This window comes from Seriola lalandi, unplaced genomic scaffold (genome assembly GCF_002814215.2).
Source record: "Seriola lalandi dorsalis isolate HSWRI2012SDOR001 ecotype SW California unplaced genomic scaffold, Sedor1 jcf7180002049661, whole genome shotgun sequence".
Lineage (NCBI taxonomy): Eukaryota > Metazoa > Chordata > Actinopteri > Carangiformes > Carangidae > Seriola > Seriola lalandi.
The window spans coordinates 135,630-155,122 of NW_019520214.1; the positions used below are offsets into that span (position 1 = coordinate 135,630).

Sequence of the window (19,493 nt, forward strand, 5' to 3'; positions counted from 1 at the left end):
TTTGGTCGCATGTATTTGCAGCACACACGTGTTGACAAATTGATGAGGATGTTTTCTTAATTTGCATACATTTTCTTAAAGTGCATTGATCTCTCTCAGCCACCATACTCTGATGCTGCCTGCCCAGGAGATTTTTCATAGGATTTGAGATAAAAAGGAGAGTGAATATTGGATTTACATCAATGAAGTGGACGAACACAGCTCCAGATGAATTCTAGTGTCGCTCTACCGTGTGCTCAATGCGTAAATGTGCACGTTGCCATTATCAATGTAAAAGCAACATTTTTTCAGTGTGTTTACAGCTCGTTTTCTCGGCCTCCAAGTGGCCAAATAATCATTGGCTCCCAGCCTGTGCACAATATGATGACAACAATGAGCTTACTGAATATCTGAGTGTGATGTCCCAGCTATTTTATTCACCGTAGTTCTAAATGAGCCAAAACTAACAACATCATTCTTGCCAGATGTGGTTCCTTGAGATATTTTAATGAAATGGCCATTTGTGGTCTAATGGCTTTATAGATTTTAAAGCATCTAATCTAACAAAGCTGTAGAGACCTTTCTCACGGACCAGACTGTGGATATTTTTGACTTGTCCAACACACGTGTTACTAATAACATTAATACTGGGCTTTATTCAATTTAGGTGGAGCAGTTCCAGCTCTGGCATTGTGCTTGCTGGCTCACTCGCAGAGCTTTCCGACACCCCTAAATGAAATGGAGGCGAGGTAAATGTGATTAGTTCAACCTGTGCTTCTCCTGATATGACAAGTTTAAATCCCTGCTGTGAAAAAAAAAAAAAAAAGGGCTATGAAGATGTTTTGAAAAATAGTTGCTCTGTAATGTTTTACTGCTCCACTACAAGAGTTCACAGCCTGGGCAGGATTTTGGTGTTGAGATTCTTTAGCTGGCATCATGTCCAACTACTGTAAAAGCTTGTGTTGCCACAATAGATTCTTGGCTTTAAAGCAGTACAAGGAACGCAGGTTGGAAAAAGTAAACTTCTCAGGCCAACAGCAAAGAACGCATCATTTTACTTTTAAAAACTGAAGAAAAAAAAAAAACACAGCAATAAAATAAATGACTGTGATTAGCTATTCCAAAGAAATAAACTGTTGTGTTTGCAATGCAGTAACTGTTGGAATATTGATCCCAACAGGCCTTTTCACAGCAGACATTATGACTCCCCATAGTAGGTTGAGCACTAATAACATCAACAATGCCTCTGTTCTACTCAAACTGTCCCAGTGAGCCATTGTTCATTTTCATCATGTTTCTGTCTGATGTGATCTCTGATGGATCTTGTTCGTGAGGGTGATGTTATTATGGCATTCACGCCGGTGCTGCTGAAAAGATCAGAGGCAAACATTTTTTAAATATTTTATTTAAAAAGGGAATGAGCATCTCATTTCCCAACCACCAATGTTCATTTTTATGTGCCAAGAAATAAAAGCTGGCCTGGTTGCCATCTCCACATATAATGCAGATCTTAGATATCACAACAAAAGATGCATATTGCAACAAATTCATATAGGATTGTTAAGCAAAACATGTTCGTGATCATGCAGAGATTTTCTTAAGTCACTTATCAAAGTATGTTCTATACATAAACATACTGTTATAAGGAGCACAGCTGTTGCTACAACACGCAGTTTCTACTGCACAGTTTCTCTCACTGTCTCTCTTTCATACACACACTTAATACTTTTAGTTGTACATGTACACACACACACACACACACACACACACACACACACACACACAGATTCACAAAACACTTATGACAAGACAAAAACATTTGAATTGGTCCCAAACAACCAGTTTATCAGAGGGCTGCCACCACTGGCAGGAAGTTATTCATAAGCGAGGAAATATTCAGTACCAAACATTATGGGCCAGTTTCAATGACACTGACTACAGTATCAGTGTAATGGTTGAAAGTCAGAGTTTCAGTTCCATGTTTTAATTTGGACCAATTTCTGCTCTTCACAAGGTCACAATCTGATGCGACAAAAATACCTCATCACACAAATGAATATGGTGATCTTTTTTGGTCAAAATAGATAAAAACTAAAAAGATAAAAACTTATATTTTTTCCATTACAATTAAAGCACAAGATGTCTGGCATACAGTCTTTGTTTGAAACCATCAAATTTCTTTGAAACAACCACATATTATAGGGATTGCTCTCTGAACTTTCATTTGTTTTGCTTGTCTCTGGCACCCTCAGAGTGGAGACATTGATGCGCTACACAGGGCTGACTTTTTCCATGAAATGTAAAAATCGATGAATATCTCCCAGTTTTAAACCACTGGCTACTTTCATACAAACGCATTCTCACCCAAAACTCGACATGTCTGGACTAAACATAAAAACACATTCATTTATAGTATATTACATATTTATAATGCAGGGGTAACTATTCTTACCATACAAAGAAAACATACTATCAAAAAGATTAACAATTGCACATGATTGTTGGCTAAATATTTCAATGACACAGAGAAACATTAAAAATGGCACTGTTATTAAAAATAGATCAACATTTGAACAAAATTGTACATTTGCTTTTTTTTTCCTATCCTTTACAAAAGAAGGACATTATTTCTTTTTTTTCTTGGAATAAAAAAAAAAAATGTAAGAAAAGCTGCTGAGAAAACATAAAGAAAAGAAAAGCCTGTGTACAAAAGATTAGTTTTAAAACAGACCCTTGCTTTTCTTCAGGTTCTTTTGCTTCCAGTTTGGCATGGCGTTGAACTCAACTCGATTCATTTCAAGAAATGTCTGCAAAAGTAAGAGGAAAAATGTCACACAACAGATAGTGACAATATTTTGGCACTGTAATAACATTATAATGTAAAACATAAAGCACAGAGGTCTTTGACAGTCATTAGTTATAGACTGGATCTCTTTCTATGGAATATTTCAAATCTGTATACATGTTAATCAGCTCTAACATATTGTCAGGTATGCACTAAATAACTATGTACGATTGTCTCATCAGCAAAAGCAAACACACAACTGATTTACCTGCCAGGAAGCTTCTACTGGATGGAAGCAAAAATGATTTTTGTTGTTTTAAACCTTTAAGTTTCATACTTTGCATTTCTTATCGGTGCTGATCAGTTGCGTTTGAATATTGCTGTTAAATGTTCCTCTTGTCTTCTAACACTAAGTGTTTAGCTGTGTGATCCTTCAGGAGTCACCAGGTGTGTCCTACCTTGAAGTCCTCGTCAGACAGGTAATCCTCCAGGCGCAGAGGGTCCACTCCCTCCGGCAGCGGTTTGCGGGTCAGCTCCTCGATGGAGTACTGCTGCTTACTGAGCTTGGACAGGGCCTCCTTCACCAAGATCACCTTATTCTTGGAGCTCTCAAGCTGCATGCACATATGAATTACAGTAGAATAAACAAATGTCAAATTTAACTACTGTAGTTTCCATTTCTATATTTAAGATTTAAATTATACACAACAGATTTAAATAGATAATATGTAAATATGTGCAAATAAATTCATACCACCAGGCAATATATTGCAGTGTTCATGAGTTTAATGAGGCTGTTTGGAAACTGAAAGGTCACTGGTTTCAGTCTAAAGGAGCATTTAAAATTCACATAAATTCTTAATTTCATTAGATCAAACCTCTGTTGCACTGAAGTCTGTTTTTTCCCCAACAACTCTTCACTTCACACTAAATGTGATTCTGCATGCCATCTTTTAATAGACGCATCTGTGTGATGGCACTTTATCTGAACAGCTGAGTAAAATGATTTAGATTCTTTCTGGAGTCAACTACATGGCTCCTACCTTTGAAGTGATGCTGGTATCTTTCTCCCAGTATGGGAAGATGTTGGTGAAGGTGAGGGGCTCGCAGCCTGCTAGGACCAGATAAGCCAAGGGGGGTCGCCGAGGGTTCTTCTCTGTAAATCATACAAAAAAGCAGAATTGGAGAAGAGATGAAAATGACTAAAATGCAAAGGTGGTGATGCTACTGGATGGAGGAAGTATAAAATTACTAGCTGTGTTTTTGGTAGAATTAAGTACTTAGTGTCAGTTACTATAAGTAGTTGAAAATAAAATAAATCAATATTTAAAACACAAAAGCATACCAATCATTATTTAGCAGCAAGATAAGCAACAGGATCACAGAGTTTATTTCAGATTTGAATAATTAATTTAATAAATGATTGTGTTCTATGTGCACCACAGATGATCACTTTGGAGAGGAAATATATGAGAGCACCTGTCTGATTACAGTACATAAACATTTCAGCACTTCTGGGCTTTTAGCCAAAATTTCTGTCTGTGAACTCAGACCTTTGCAGTACTGCAGCACAGTCTCCATGGCACATTTCCTCTCGCTGTCCCAGCGCATCTTTGCAGAGCCGGTGCACTGCGTGTCTTCAGGCTGCCAGCCCTGCCACAGGTAAACCTCCATACGGTTATCCAGCAGGAACAGAGCTGGAGAAGTCATGGCATGAGAATGAGATAGGAAGGTAGAGCACTTTACACCCAATGGCACAATGGGGTAATATGTTCTACTGAAGGCGTTGTGAAGGCTAGAAGGTTGCACATGAAGTCCTAACAATAAAACATATTGATCAACAGAGAAGCATGTGAAAGAGTCTTTTAAACACCAGCACCTTATTGTTAAATTTTCATCAGTCCAAGGTTCAAACTGAGAACAATGTGAAACTGAACATCTTTGTAATTTCTGTCTGCTGCTTCTTTGTGTCCTGGATGAGAAACCTGCCAAGACAAACTCTTTGTTTCTGCAAAATCTCTCTGATTCAGATCAGGGATGAATCTCTAAAATGTACAAATTATTTTGAATTTGGATTTACAGTACAGCCACTGACATATCACCTAACAAGAGGAGTCATTTTTATTATGTAAATACTGTCCTGGTGCTGGTTCACAAATGTAATTTTGTATGTCTTCTTCCTCAACTAAGGGTCAAATATTATGTAGATATATTTCTGTTCTAGTATTGACTCCCACTGGCTCTTTCATCTTACTCTAAACATATCACACATATCAGACACAGTTTTACATTGATTTATATTCCAGAAACAAAGTGGGATGTTTAGTTTAATAGAAAGTATTAGGCAAATAATAAACATATAATTCACTGAGCTGTAACATTGCTGCAGGTGTGTGGTACCTGGCTGTTGTGTGGCGTAGAGGTTCTCCTGCAGGAAAGGCATCGCCATGACTCCCTCTATCACCCGGGCAGGATACAGCTGCTCCTCCCCTTCAAACAGCCCAGAGCTGGCACTCAGCCGGTACAGCCGGGGTGTGTAGTTGTACTTCCCTGGATCTAGAGATGACACACACACAAATCATTGTTGATCTTTCTAGCTGATAATTTGTTGCTCAGTAGGTTTAAGTAGCGTGTGATTGTGCGGACACACCTTGCAGCATACAGTCGTAGGCTTTCTTGTCCTGCGAGCCCAGAGCTTTCACGAACTCTGAGGGTTCAGCTCCTTCCTCCACCTCCTCAACTTCCACGCTGCTGGTGCTGCTCAGACCTAACTCTGAGGGACACCTCTGGGTTAATTTGTCCGCAGCTCTTTTGGCCACCTGCCTGGCACTGGCGTGTGATTTACAGCCATGCCACAAGTAGAGTTGAGCTTTCTGAGCATTAAGAAGCACTAAGCTGGCGCGTGACCGCAGACTGGCACGCTGGCAGTCCACTTCCACCAGTGAGGCCTCCACATCTGCCTCACCACGGACACAGAACAACCTCCAGCCATCTGAACACGGACGAGAGAATATGACTTTAAAAATTCTATTTGTTACTGTGACATAAAAAAATGTAAGACAAATCTGAGTCCATCGTTAACACAAGTGGTCAAGAAGTCTGAACTCACCATGTGGTATTGATGAGTTTGATACAATATTTTACAGTGAATTAAAGCCTTCAATCAGCAGTATAACAGAGCATCACTGAAAACAACAAACATCTTCTTTTGTTTTTCACCTGTGTTGTTGGCACTGTCTTCTCTGCTGCCCTTGTGGATGATCAAACCTCCCTGGAAGAGCTGGAGGAAGCACGGCGGCTCTTTCCCTTGACTCACCAACACCTGTATCCACACAAATCTTTTTTTTTTTTTTCCATTGCTAAACAGGAACCATGCCTCCAATAACAATAACGGAGAATAATAATAACATTTTGATTGTGTGCGACTGTAATGAACTGATGCTCACTTGTGACCCCCGGTGGCTTCCCAGCTCCACTGTCATTAGAGCTGAGGTTCCTTTCTCGCTGATGCTGGAATGCCGGCCCTGCCAGAAAAAACAAGCGGTCCTCTCTCTTCCAGGAGCTCCGGCGCTCAGCTCCCCGGGTTTCTGCCGCTTCCCCACTGAGAGAACAGAACCAGAGTGAACCCAGGGCTTGAAATCAGGACTTCTGCTTCCATGTCCGGACAGTTACAGGCCTTCAATGCAACACTAAAGCCTCTTTTCTTTCAAACCTTGTCATCCACAGTTAAATGTGATTATTTTCTCGACTTTTCAGTGAAATGATGGTTCCCACTCATACATGTGCTTTCCAAATAGATTGGATTTAAGTATTTTGAGTAAGTCAGACAGATACTAATTCCTCTTGCCATTAATTTTCTCCCATGTTTTACTAATATTTCATCATATTCAAACCTCCTATTTCACAAGTCTAATTCTTATTCTTCAGGCTAATGCTGGATTACAAGCATGACTCACCTAATGTGGTGACAGAGTACTTCCAACGGATGATGTAGGCATCGCCCTCGTGTAGCTGGCCCACACTCTCTTTAGGCAGCTCCTCCTCACTGTGCTCTTTGATGTGCCAGGCGTCTACAACTACTGTAGCCAACTCTGCCTGCCTACCATCCTCGGTCCTCACCAGGCCGTGGCCCCGCTGCACGTCAACTCCCTCCAGAACAGCTTTCACTGGCTCAGGCTCATTGTCCAGCAGGGCGCTGGCATCGAATGGCTGCAGTTCCAATTCGAGTGGGGAGCGGACAGTGGAGTGGACTGGACTCTGAGCACACAAACAATGTTTTTAAGTCAGTTTTAAATTTGTTACTTCACTCAGTATATTCATTAATTAAAGAGCTGGAGCAGAGCAGTGTTTCAACTTAATTCCTTTAAAACAGATCGTCAGATATCCACAGTCACTGCTAATATGTTGTTTACAGTGAGTCTAATCTCTACCTTGATTTCCTCAGCTTGAGCTGCTTCCTCTTTCTTCCTCTCAGCCCAGTCCAGGAACTTCTCTCTGAACAACGATGTCTCATTGTGCTCTGACAGCCGGCCAAACAGAGCCCAGCTCGGACGACCCTCCCCCTGCCTGGAAATCACACACACAATTACACAATCACACACACACACGTAAGTTATCATTGAAAAATTGAAAAAAAAAAAAAAAAAAAGGCTTCTTTGTGCAGATGTGCTGGCAAAATCAAACCACTAGAGGCTACAATAACACAACAAATAATCTAACAAAATCTGTTTTATAGTTGAGTGGGATTTGTCGGTCATACTCACTGAGGCACATCCTTATTTGTGCAGGAGGCATCTAAAGGGTTGACTCTGCAGTTGCTGTAGTCGTAGCTGCCGCTGTAAAGCTGTTTTCCCAGTTTGACGGCCACTTTTCTATCACCTAAGGGCACATCTTTCCCATGCCATACGTACACTTCACTGCCAAAGTCAAACACTAAGACCTGGTGTGGGGTATTACCAGCAGCAGGAAGGTGGAGAGAAAACAGAGAAATGTTTTGGTGTTATCGCAGTTATTACAACATGCAACACAACAGAAGCATAATCATAAATGTGTACAATAAGTATTAGGGATGTCTTATTAACATCTCTAACTTTCACATTAGCCTTTCATCCTAGTCATCTTTTATGAGGTCACAACTCTAAGGTGTCGTTACCTCCTTAGAGTTGAGCAAGGAGACGCTCGGGATGGAGGCCCAGGCATCTTCATGTGGCAACAGTTTGTCTCCCTGGAGTCTGTACACCCCATTAGAGTCTAGCACCCCGCTCTCATACAGTTCATCCTCCTCTGGCTCCCCTGCCCCTAAAAACACACACACACACCAACGTAAGCCTACGTGTATGACAGCAGTGGTTTACCTTCACACGGTAAACCAAGCTTCAAGCCTTTGAGTCAGAAAGCATCAACACAGCTGACATACTCTTAAGAAAAACAGTAGATACCTACAAGCTCTATTAAACAGTGTTATATTATAACATAAAGTATAAACAAGAACTGCAGTTCTCACTCACTCTCACTACAATACCAAAATAAAAGTTTGACTGTTACCCAGCAGAGGTACAGACAGAGAGAAAGCAAATGAGGATCATGAGCATGTGAACTGTTCAGTGTGTGTATAAGCCTGTGTGTGATCAGCTGAGATCACCTTGTTTGCTGGCATTCATCCTTCAGTGTACATAGTAAATGTGTGTGTTATATACCTCTGTATTTGGTCTTTCCCCCCAGCAGGCTCCAGAACTCTTTGGCCCATCGGCTCTCGGTGTTGATGCCCTCCTCCAGCACCGTCACCTGGGGGGCCTTGCAGCCGAGGTCCCTCTTGGCCTGAACGAACGAGGCCATCTCTGATGCCTGGTCACACAAAGAATAACGTACATGTTACAACTGTACAGAGGTGGAACATTTATCTCAGCAAGCACAGCAAGGAGAGAAGTAAGAAGTCTGTATTTAGTCAGGGCATGTTGATCAAAACGCAAATATGGATTTACCTGGGGCAGAAATATTCCTTCTGCAGCATTTTTTTTCTATTTCAACATTATCAAGATGTAGCAGTACCTGTCTAAACATGACAGTGCTAGCTCTGTAGCATCCAAGTATGTGTGAGATTCACTACCTTAGCTTTTTCAATGACGTTGGCAAACTCTCCACTCCACATGAAGCACTGCTTTGGCGTTATAAGAAGGAAGCAGTCGCCACTGTTTAGAGAGTTGGCTGTGGGCTCCACCAAGCGCACCTGGACATGCCTCCGACCTACAGACAGCGACAAAGTAGCTTTTACTTCTTTGCAACCAGACATAATAGCGTTTATCTCATCTGTAGTTAAAATTTGTATTTTCCTTTTTGGTTTTTAACTTAACGTCTTATGTCATTCTTTATAATAAATGGTTCTGGGTGATTAATCAACACACATCACAGCAGCATTCAACAAATATTTAAATAAAACAAACACACAGCACATTCTCTTGTGTTTCTGACCTTTGATGCGAATAAGCATGAGCTTGTTGAAAGGCAGTGTACTGTTGTTGGTCACGACATCGGTGGACTTGACACTGCGCAGGCTGACCTTGCGGAAGTTCTCCTTGCTGGCGAGGCCTGCCAAGGCCACATCGGCCAGGTTGGAGTGTTTTGCCACTGGGTGGGAGAGCAAAAATGACACAATTATCAACTACTACAGGTTAAAGGTTGAACTAATGCAGTGTCGTGATTGAATCTGCCATCAACAAAACAAACACAAACAAAGCTTTAGCATAGATTATAAAAGACAGGATGTGTTCTCTTATTTCTTCTTTTATGTGAGCTGCGCTTGACAGCAAATATATAACTGTCTTGCTTCCTCTTGCATAAATGAGAAAAGGTCACTGAGGTCAGCCCAGTCTATAGAGGGGAACTGAATATAGAGAATTGTACCTAAAATCAGGTTGGGCGCTTGAGAAATTGCCCCAGCTAAATTTCTACTGGTCCTAAGACTTTACCAAAGACTTTTCCTAAGTTACTACAGTACATGTAAAGTCATTGTCCAATTTCCTGCATGAACTGATGGGAAATTTGCTATCATGAGACTGAATTTAAAATACTAAAAGGACACTATATTTATTGGGTATAATCTCATTCTTTTGCTAGTTTTTCTATCGATGTTTTTATGGGATTAACTTTTGTTGATCCTTTCAAGCTGCTGAGCCCTCTAAGACTCTTAACTTTAGCTAGGTTAAGAACCTTAGCAGTGGCACAGTAGGTAAGTTAGAGCAGTCTTACTCCTCTCCACTTGGATCCTCTTGGTCTCCACTGTGGCTACATTAAGCCTCTGTTCAGTGTACACCTGCCGGAGGTCGTTGCGGGCAGCCAGAGCCCGCAGAGGGTTCCTGGAGCCTTGATTTCTCCGGGCTGGTCGCACTGCACGCTTGTGTTCTGCTACGGCTGAGGTGAGCCTTTAGACATTCATACACAAAACAGAGAAAATTATAAAGACAGGCAATGTAAGACCTGAAATTGACAAACATTCAAGTTCAAGAAATAAGTTAAATGTAAGTTAAAATGTATTAATATTGTTAAGGAAAATAGTTAAGACATAATCGGGGGCGAATGATCGTGTAAACATCTTCAGAGGAGGGGTAAAGATGCCACTAACTAATTTATGATTATCATAAACTAACTTTGGTGTATCAGCCTGAATCTGGCTGAGGTCCTCCTCAGTAAGAACCACACTGGAGTCCTGCAGAGTCGTGGGTGAGACAGATTTGTAAAAGCTGCCAAAGGTCTCCTCATCATCCAGGGTCATCACTTCTTTCTCCGTCTCTGCCGTCACCTCAATCGTGGATGTCCTGCTTTTGCTCACGCCTGACCCCACCACCATGAGGAAACAGAGGGGAAGGAACAGGAAGTGTTAAACTAGGGCTTTTGCCAATGATGCTTTTTTTTTTTTGCCGAGTTGTGCTTTGAGTGAATAGTGAAAGAACAAGTTCTGTAATGATTGAGATCTGTAATGTAATGTACACTATGGCTATGTGGCAGTAAAAGAAACATATACAATGCTTAATCACACAATATATAATTGAATATAATCTTATGTGGAAAACAATAACAAACAGGGGGGTTGTACCTTTATTGTGGAGCTTGTCTAGGAAGGACTCAAGCTTGTCCAGTCTTTTATCTCCTTCCACTTTGACATCAGTTCTACTGGAGATTTCTGTCCAGCACAAACAGAGGTCTGATAAACTGTGGCTCAGTACACTCAGTGTTTCAGAACAAGATTCATTTATAGCATTAATGTCAAGTTTTCAAAATTCAATAAAAGTCTCTGTCATCTGGAATTAGTGGTACCTAGTGACTCACATGAGAGCAAGAGTCTAGTTCAAGGTATCAATATATCTGAAATATTCATAACATCTGCTGATTGATTATCTGATTCACAGACTCACATACCTTCATGCGGCTTCACGGGTGTGGCATTAGACTTCTTGAGAGAGATAAGTGGTGACTCCTCCTTTCCTGTGTCTGACACAAGACCTGGTGAAAAACAAGGGGAGAATCGATGACTAATGATATGTATATATATATAAATATATATGTATGTGTGTGTGTGTGTGTGTGTGTGCGTGTGTATGTATGTGTGTGTGTGTGTGTGTGTGTGTGTGTGTGTGTGTGTGTGTGTATAAAAAGGCAAATAAAAGACACTGAGAGACACTTGAAGGAGTCATGCAGCTGAATGGAGAGTTTGCCTATCACAGCAGAACAATGAACATGCTCATACCAGCTGAAGGCCACTCAGAGTAAACTCACCTCTCTTGGCCATTCGTCCAGCCACAGTGAACTGGACGGAGTCGTTAGCTGCTCCTTTGCCTCTGCTCTTCCACTGCTCCTCCTTCTGCTTGAGGATCTTCATCCTCTCTACCAGCGACATCTTGGGCTCCACGTCTAGGTTGGACTTCTGTTGGAAAAATAATTCAATTCCAGACATAGCATTAGGACTATTTTTTGAAGAGTAAAAGTCTTTTATCCTACTGTCCATTTATTTCACATGGGAACAGACAGTTATGAGGACACAGTGATGTAACCATGAGTGAGGGAGGTTGCATGAGGATAAAAGAGACTACTGGTGATGGTGAAAGACGACAGTGAAGCAACCACATAGGCAGAGATTAATCTAACAGTGAACTATGAACGATCCCATGACTTTTAATTATTTCTGGAGGAGGGTGGCTTCTTCCAAAAACAACTACTTCCGCAGAGGTTTTTTACTGTGTCATTCAAACTTTATTTTTAAAACAAAAAACATGAAGGCTGTTGAGTCCTTACAGTAAAACACCAAAACCCCTGTTTATATAACAAGGCCATCCATCACCTACCGCTCAGTAGAGCTTTCCTTATCGTGATTTACTTCTGCTGCCATTTTTGCACCTGAACTCCATCATTAAAAATGAATTAGCAGAGGTTTACTGGGCCTCTTGGTCCCACTGGACCCCAGGAGCAGTGTTACAGTAATTAATGATATTCCACTCCTAAATATTTGAAGCGTTTTATGGCCCTGCCTGGGTTTTTACTGGCTGCCACCCCTTATTCCTTCACTTATAATGAGCAATTCACTATGTGTAATGTAGCATGAGTGGTGACTTCCTTTCTGCAGTGGGTTACAGGCAGCTTAGTCTCGCAAAGGAAAACCCATCTCTGCAGAATGACTACACAGGAGAAACACAGAAAATAAATTCCAAGCAGACAAACAGTATTATGCAGAGGACAATTGTTGAACAGCTGCAGGCAGGAGCCAAAACAATTCTTGTACTAGTGCTCTATGTGCTGTGTAACATCCAGCATTTAGTCATATGAGGGCAACAGCAGGACAGTTTGTGCTGCATGAAATTAAAGTAAATGGCAAACAAATGATTGGGATTCCCGAAAACCAAATAGCTTGTTACAGTCATAGAGGAATGTGCTTTGTGGATGAAAGATGGCCTGTGTGTGATCTGCTGACTGTCATACTATAACTTATAACATCATCTTTGCTGTATGCTCTGAAGAGTCAACTTAAACATTCACAGATGTCAGCAGCTTTAAAGAGAAAAAGATGTTGGGCTAAAGTGGTGAACTGCAGTCAGACTGATGTCAGCGTGGCATTAGAACAGGAAGACTCTCCTTGCAAAATAAGTAGTCTATCCTCTAACTGATTTTTTTATTTATTTTTTTTTAACCAATATTGTGATTTTTATAGATTATCTCCAGGCCTTTCCTGGTTGTCTCTGTGGTAATAAACAAGATACCTGCAGGGTTCTTCCTTACTGAGTTTTAATAGTACAGACACTGGCATGGAAAGACCATATTAACCAGACAACAGGTAGGAGTCTTAATATCTTAGTTTTTCCAACTCACAGAATTAGCCTTAATCAGCTACAGATGACTAGGTTTTTTGGCTGCAGTTGCTTTTAGAGTGAGCAAATAAATGATTGGTGCCGTACTTTTATTAAAAATACTACAGCTTGTTAAAGTAGTACTTTGGTATCACAGCTTCAAAATTAATTGTTCAGCCCTGCGACAGCAGGAAAAAGCTAATAATATGTCATACTGTAACTTCAATGTTTTGTGAAGTAGCATTAGGTCACAACATTTCCAAATCTGTTGATGTGAATTTCTAATGAGCAATATCATGAGTAGAGCCCGAAAAGGGGGCCTGCGCAGGGTGTGCTCTGCCTCTTACCCAGCAGATGCCTGGATACTGTGACAGTAACTCATACAAACCTTGAACAAACCATGCTATAGAACTACAACTAATGATTAATGGCTGTATCTTTTTTCCCCATAAATCTTTTTGACCTGACAGAAAATAGCAAAAATTTCTCATTGTAATTTCCCAGAGCTGAAGGTGACGTTTCCAAACAGCTTGTTTTATCTGACCAACACCCAAAGACTGTCTCTTATACACATCTATATTAGCCTGCCATGAGAGAAAAGTTCAAAGAAATACATTTAATCACACTGGCATGCACACAGAGACAACACACTGGGGCTAAACATCAAAGTGAGCTCTTGCTGATTTCATAACATGAGAGAATGCGACACATCTGACGTACAGAGACTGTCTCTTATACACATCTATATTAGCCTGCCATGAGAGAAAAGTTCAAAGAAATACATTTAATCACACTGGCATGCACACAGAGACAACACACTGGGGCTAAACATCAAAGTGAGCTCTTGCTGATTTCATAACATGAGAGAATGCGACACATCTGACGTACAGAGACTGTCTCTTATACACATCTATATTAGCCTGCCATGAGAGAAAAGTTCAAAGAAATACATTTAATCACACTGGCATGCACACAGAGACAACACACTGGGGCTAAACATCAAAGTGAGCTCTTGCTGATTTCATAACATGAGAGAATGCGACACATCTGACGTACAGAGACTGTCTCTTATACACATCTATATTAGCCTGCCATGAGAGAAAAGTTCAAAGAAATACATTTAATCACACTGGCATGCACACAGAGACAACACACTGGGGCTAAACATCAAAGTGAGCTCTTGCTGATTTCATAACATGAGAGAATGCGACACATCTGACGTACAGAGACTGTCTCTTATACACATCTATATTAGCCTGCCATGAGAGAAAAGTTCAAAGAAATACATTTAATCACACTGGCATGCACACAGAGACAACACACTGGGGCTAAACATCAAAGTGAGCTCTTGCTGATTTCATAACATGAGAGAATGCGACACATCTGACGTACAGAGATGTTTCTCCACATACACGTCCTGAATGTAGCATGAGGGCGTATGTGAGTTTTTCATTTTATTTGTACTACAAGATTGAGGAAATCCTGTTTCTTGTACCTTTAAACTATTAACATTCAAAAACACCACTTCAAAATGCTTGTACACAACAAGCTCCTAGTACAATAATACTCATAGTCATGCTCCAACACAAACCACAATATCTGTCATCTAACACAGTCCTGAAGCATTCTCACATATTGACACAGCCCCTCCAGCGAGCAGCCCATCTCTGGAGTCAATCAGAGAAGGGAAATACCTTGGCCTGACAGGACCCCAGAGAGAGGGGAGGAGAGGAAAGAGCCTGGGCCTCAAACCCCCACAGGAAACTATTTTTCTCAGCCCTGCCTTACTGTATGGTGTAGACAGCACCTCAGCCAAACCACTGACACAGATATCGAGCAACTGAGGGTCAGCAAACCACATTCATGTAGCAACGGCAAGTGTGTCGACAGCTCTGATTTCTCAGTGGTAATCTTCAGACGGGTGGAGTTTGTCCAGAGCACAGGTAGAGAAAGAGGGGCAAAATATTAAGCGATCGAGTCCATGCAAAGTGGCGCTTATGGTACATATTTATGTACAAATACTCACCTGAAGGGACAGGGAAAGGCTGACAGGCAGGTGTCAAAGTCAAAAAAAGGGGTAGATTCCACAGGTGAGGACAGAGGAAACTGGAAAGGAGGGTAAAAGGGAGGAAGAATAGTAGGAAGAGAAGAGGAAAGGAAAATTATCAGAGGAGAACGGAGAAGAAAAAGCATGGCAGGGCGACATTGGACCGCAGCAGCTGGAGTGAACAGGTTTCAGCACAGGAGACTGAAGAACAGATATGGGTCATTTAAAGCCTGGCATAAAGCTTGGGAGAATAGAAGAGCGAAAGGGAAAGGGAAACTGACTGTTTATAACAATGCATGAGGAGAAATCAAACACCATAAACTGAGATGATGTGAATCATTCCGGTTTATGACGGTATGGGACCAGCTTCATGATTTAGTTGGGCTCAAGTGAAAATGTCTCACCCCATAGGTGGAATTAATGGCAAAAGTTTGTTCCCATCAGTGCATTAACTTTGCATGGATCATGCCTATTTAGAGAACCTATTTCAACACACTCAATGTATTTGAGATAATCAGCTCATCTTTAGTTGATTATCTCTAATCCGTTTTCTGGGAATCAACACTCAAGGGACAACATTTCCAACCGAGTCTTAATGGAGTTAAGTTTCTGTGGGGGTAGCCTCAGTGTCAGTGTTTTGACTTGTGGAGAGATGTCAGACTGGTCTTCAGTGACTCATCGCTGGAAAACAAAACTTAGGCATTAAGTAAATCCTGGAGGATTTGAAAGAAAACTGTAGGTTTTCAAATATTCTTTCAATGCCTGTATGGATTTTGTAAAGGACACTTTAACATTTGCAACTTCAAACTGAATTCATATTGAAAAAGTTGTATACTCTTAATCATTAACTGGTAACAAGCTGCAAAGAGTCAATGTAACTTATGATTAACGATCAATATCCAGGACATGACAGACCCTCTTTAAATTAAATTTACAACAAGGCCTCATTTTACAACATAAGTATGGCGAACAGAACAGCTTAGCAAGCTTAACAGGAAACATCTGGAGCTGTTTGGAGATGACCATGGTGTGTACCATGCATGTTACATTCCCTGGTCTCCCACATATCAACCAAAGAGCAACAGCATCTGCTCCAGTTTGGCAGTGTCTGAGATAAATTGACATGCCTAAACCAACGGCCTTTCCCTCAAGAGGGAAACGTAAATGTAACAAGAATAGTCACATGCAAGTAAATGCCCCATAGCTAATGCACACATGGCATCATTGCCAATAATTTAGCCAAAGCATGCATTATCTACATCTCTGATGTGAGTCAGTTTCCTAGAGCTCTACAGTAGCAGCCACAGTTCACAGCAGGTTCCTGACCAATTCACAAGCAATAACCTCAGATCCAGTTAAAGGGAGAAATCCACAGACTTTTTGGACACCAGTTTGGTCCTCGTTTGTCCAGGAGTGTTGAGGATGCAGTTTTTGTGCCATTAATGGGATTACAATAAATTTTACGGACTTCTTGTTGATTTATCACAATGAAGACAGACCAAATGTAAAATGACATCACTTTAAAGTATTTAGTTGACTGGGGATTCGTCCACATTTTTGGCTGTCTGTACTTACTCATAAAAAGGCTTTTTCCAGACTAAGAGTGAATTTATTCTAAGGTTAGGTCATCTTTGGATGAAGGATGAGCCCAAACCAGAAATCCCCCAAGAGGATCACTGGTCTTTACAAACATCAAGCCAAGAGATGCTTCATACAAATAAACATGACATCACTTCAACCTTACTGTCAAATTGACTGTTTTGCTGTTGTGCATGTGGCACACAGGGTTTTTCCTCTGCTGTTAGCATCATTCTTTTCTTGCACTATGTGTAAGGTCGTTATTATGTAGTGCAATGTTCTTTTTCCACTTGAACACTCAGAGAGGGTGGCCTTGTTTGTGTAGGAGAAGAGCATGAAACCTGCACGCACTTCCAACACCACTTCAAAATGTCAATTGTCTCAGCGTTTGTTTATTAAAACCCTGAGCTGAGCTTTGTAAAACTGTCTGACCTGGATGTTTATATACATTTGTGAAACAAGAAAGTTTATGAAGAACGCTTATTTATGGAGGGAATTATTTTTGTAACCTTGAGGAGAGAAGGGACAGGGGTGCAAAACCCAGCAAAGGAAGCAGGCATTAGCTCGGACGGTTTGCAGGTGTTTGTCATGGTGTAGGATTTTATTTTTACAAGGGGAAGGGGGTGTGTCTTTCTTTCTCTCTGGGAGGCTAGCTAAGCCCTGGATCTTTGGCTTTGGCATCACCACTCCCAAATGTGCTGCACCCCCACCCCGAAAGCCCTCCTAACCTGACACCCTCTTGGCAGCCACCCGGGGAAATAAGCTGATTCAGCAGGGGAAGAAATGTGTTCGCGGCCAAATCTTTCTTTCCCGGCACACAAAGCTGAGGGGAAGCCTCGACATATGGCAGGATTTGCTCATTACATAGTTGATGTTGCAGTAATGATGTTGCAGCAAAAATGGATTTTACTTTTAAGAAGTCTTGTAGACCTGTTATTCATCCCAACTGACCAACAACTTAACCCCACTACACAAAGGAAAGGTTCAGTAAAAACTCACTCACCTTTTTCCTCCAGGCATTTTCAGAATCTTGGAGCTGACTGAAGCGATCAGCCAGTGATGTCTGGATCAGTTCAGATGGCTTGGCCTTCTTCGGTGTATCCCTCTTCTCATTGTCTCTCCCAGTCAACTCTGCCAAACTGAAAAGGGAAAAACACACATAAGTTATTTTCCTTAATTTCTTAAGGCGGTATTAAAACATACTGACTGGTTTACCTTTACTATGCCAGTCTGAGTATTACAGATGTAGAAAGGTTGAGTTCCCTGGCTTTTATTTTTGAATGTTACCCAGTCATAAGTTAATGTACTAAGTACTGTACTTAATATTTAGGAAAACTCAGACTTTTAAACTTACTGTTTTTGCACGTAATGACGCTCAGCATATTCAATTTTTGGCAGCTTTGGTCACATGCCTCAAATGAAAATGAATCAAAATTACACTTAAATATATTAAAAGGATATACTCATGTTTCAGTATTTATCATAAGCATAGAGTTTATCTTTATTTGTCAGCTTTAGCTAGAATCCATACAACTGCTACTAATTAATTAATTAATTATTATTATTATTATGTGTAAAAGGCCTGTCACTCACTTTCACACTTTTGTGTAATATTTGAGATTTATTGAGATATTTTATATTTTTTGTTCGCTTTTCTTTGGACACACAAATTACGCCGACTGTAACATAATGCACGCAGTCTTTTTGTTCATCCAATGACCTCTGTTTGCGTGACGAGCCCAGACTTCCATCCAAACTGCTCTCCAGCTCCTCAACATCCTCTGACACTGTGGAGGTCTTCTCCAGGCTCTCATCAGGCGAGGAACTTCGCATCTCCTCAAAGCTCCCTCTACTGCTACCGCTGCTTCCTCCACTCTCTTGTCTGTCGATGCTGAAGCTCCCTCCGTCTGTGACATCATCAGTTAATGGCTCATCCTCATTTTCCTCACTGACCTCTTCCTCTATTTCCTCCTCCTCCTCTTCCTGTTCCTGCTCCTCCTCATATGCCTCCTCTGTCTCTTCCTCACTCTCAGGGTGGCTGAGGGTGACGCTGCTTTGTCGGGCTGGCGGGCACTCAGGCGTAGAGCCCTCGCTGTGGTCGGACTCCACACTGGTAGAGCGGCTTTTCTTAAGGATTCCCTTGATGCCTCGAGGCCCTGAGTCTTGGCGCTGCAGCGAGGGAGGCTGGCAGGGAGGAGAGGGAGGAGGAGAGGCGTCTCTGTTCTTGCTGTCAGAGAGGAGACTGGAAGGCTGATGTAGAGCGGGAGAAAAAAGGACAAAGTTCTTTTTACTGCCAGGAATTATATTTATAATATCTGGAACAAACTATTAAAGTTGCAGCACCACTTGAATAAGTGTATTCGACGCTGCTTGATTATAGGATGTAACTTTCACTGACCGGACCAACATTTCCCAATAGCAACTCTTTGGTAGTTTCCTCATAAATGGTAAAAACCTTCTTATTGCTTGTCTAAAAGTCTCATGGACTGTTATATGCAACCATGTATACAAACACATACTCCTGTTCCAACTACTACTGTCGGTGCTTACAGTGACCTACTACTGTTATCAAGAGGCTGAGGGTTAGTAGGTCTGAGGAGCAGGAAAGGATGTTAGAAAGGACATAAACGTGGGGATAAGCAAATGAATATGGAAGATTTAGGGATTAAGAATCAAACAGAAACAAACAGTGTGTCAAGAAAGTGAGGGATTTGTCCATTGTTTGGGAGATTGCATGTGCTTTGTTGTGCTTTTCAAAAAAAAAAAAAACACA

At 41.2% G+C, this 19,493-nt stretch overlaps 1 protein-coding gene across 1 annotated transcript in view; it reads right to left on the reverse strand.

Moving 5' to 3' along the window:
- Positions 1–1,011: 1,011 nt before the first annotated feature.
- svild (supervillin d) overlaps positions 1,012–19,493 on the reverse strand; it is a 45,344-nt gene continuing 26,862 nt past the window's right edge. Inside the window, exons 7-28 of the mRNA XM_023398583.2 lie at positions 18,441–18,970; positions 17,724–17,859; positions 11,534–11,681; positions 11,177–11,260; positions 10,854–10,940; positions 10,408–10,591; positions 10,010–10,182; positions 9,233–9,388; positions 8,871–9,007; positions 8,461–8,608; positions 7,917–8,062; positions 7,528–7,703; positions 7,195–7,330; positions 6,721–7,021; positions 6,211–6,365; positions 5,984–6,086; positions 5,415–5,756; positions 5,165–5,320; positions 4,318–4,461; positions 3,808–3,920; positions 3,223–3,378; positions 1,012–2,786 (exon numbers count right to left, since the gene is read on the reverse strand). Coding sequence (XP_023254351.1) covers positions 2,700–2,786; positions 3,223–3,378; positions 3,808–3,920; positions 4,318–4,461; positions 5,165–5,320; positions 5,415–5,756; positions 5,984–6,086; positions 6,211–6,365; positions 6,721–7,021; positions 7,195–7,330; positions 7,528–7,703; positions 7,917–8,062; positions 8,461–8,608; positions 8,871–9,007; positions 9,233–9,388; positions 10,010–10,182; positions 10,408–10,591; positions 10,854–10,940; positions 11,177–11,260; positions 11,534–11,681; positions 17,724–17,859; positions 18,441–18,970 — 3,798 coding nt within the window. The 3' untranslated portion in view covers positions 1,012–2,699. The remainder of the gene's footprint in view (positions 2,787–3,222; positions 3,379–3,807; positions 3,921–4,317; positions 4,462–5,164; positions 5,321–5,414; positions 5,757–5,983; positions 6,087–6,210; positions 6,366–6,720; positions 7,022–7,194; positions 7,331–7,527; positions 7,704–7,916; positions 8,063–8,460; positions 8,609–8,870; positions 9,008–9,232; positions 9,389–10,009; positions 10,183–10,407; positions 10,592–10,853; positions 10,941–11,176; positions 11,261–11,533; positions 11,682–17,723; positions 17,860–18,440; positions 18,971–19,493) is intronic.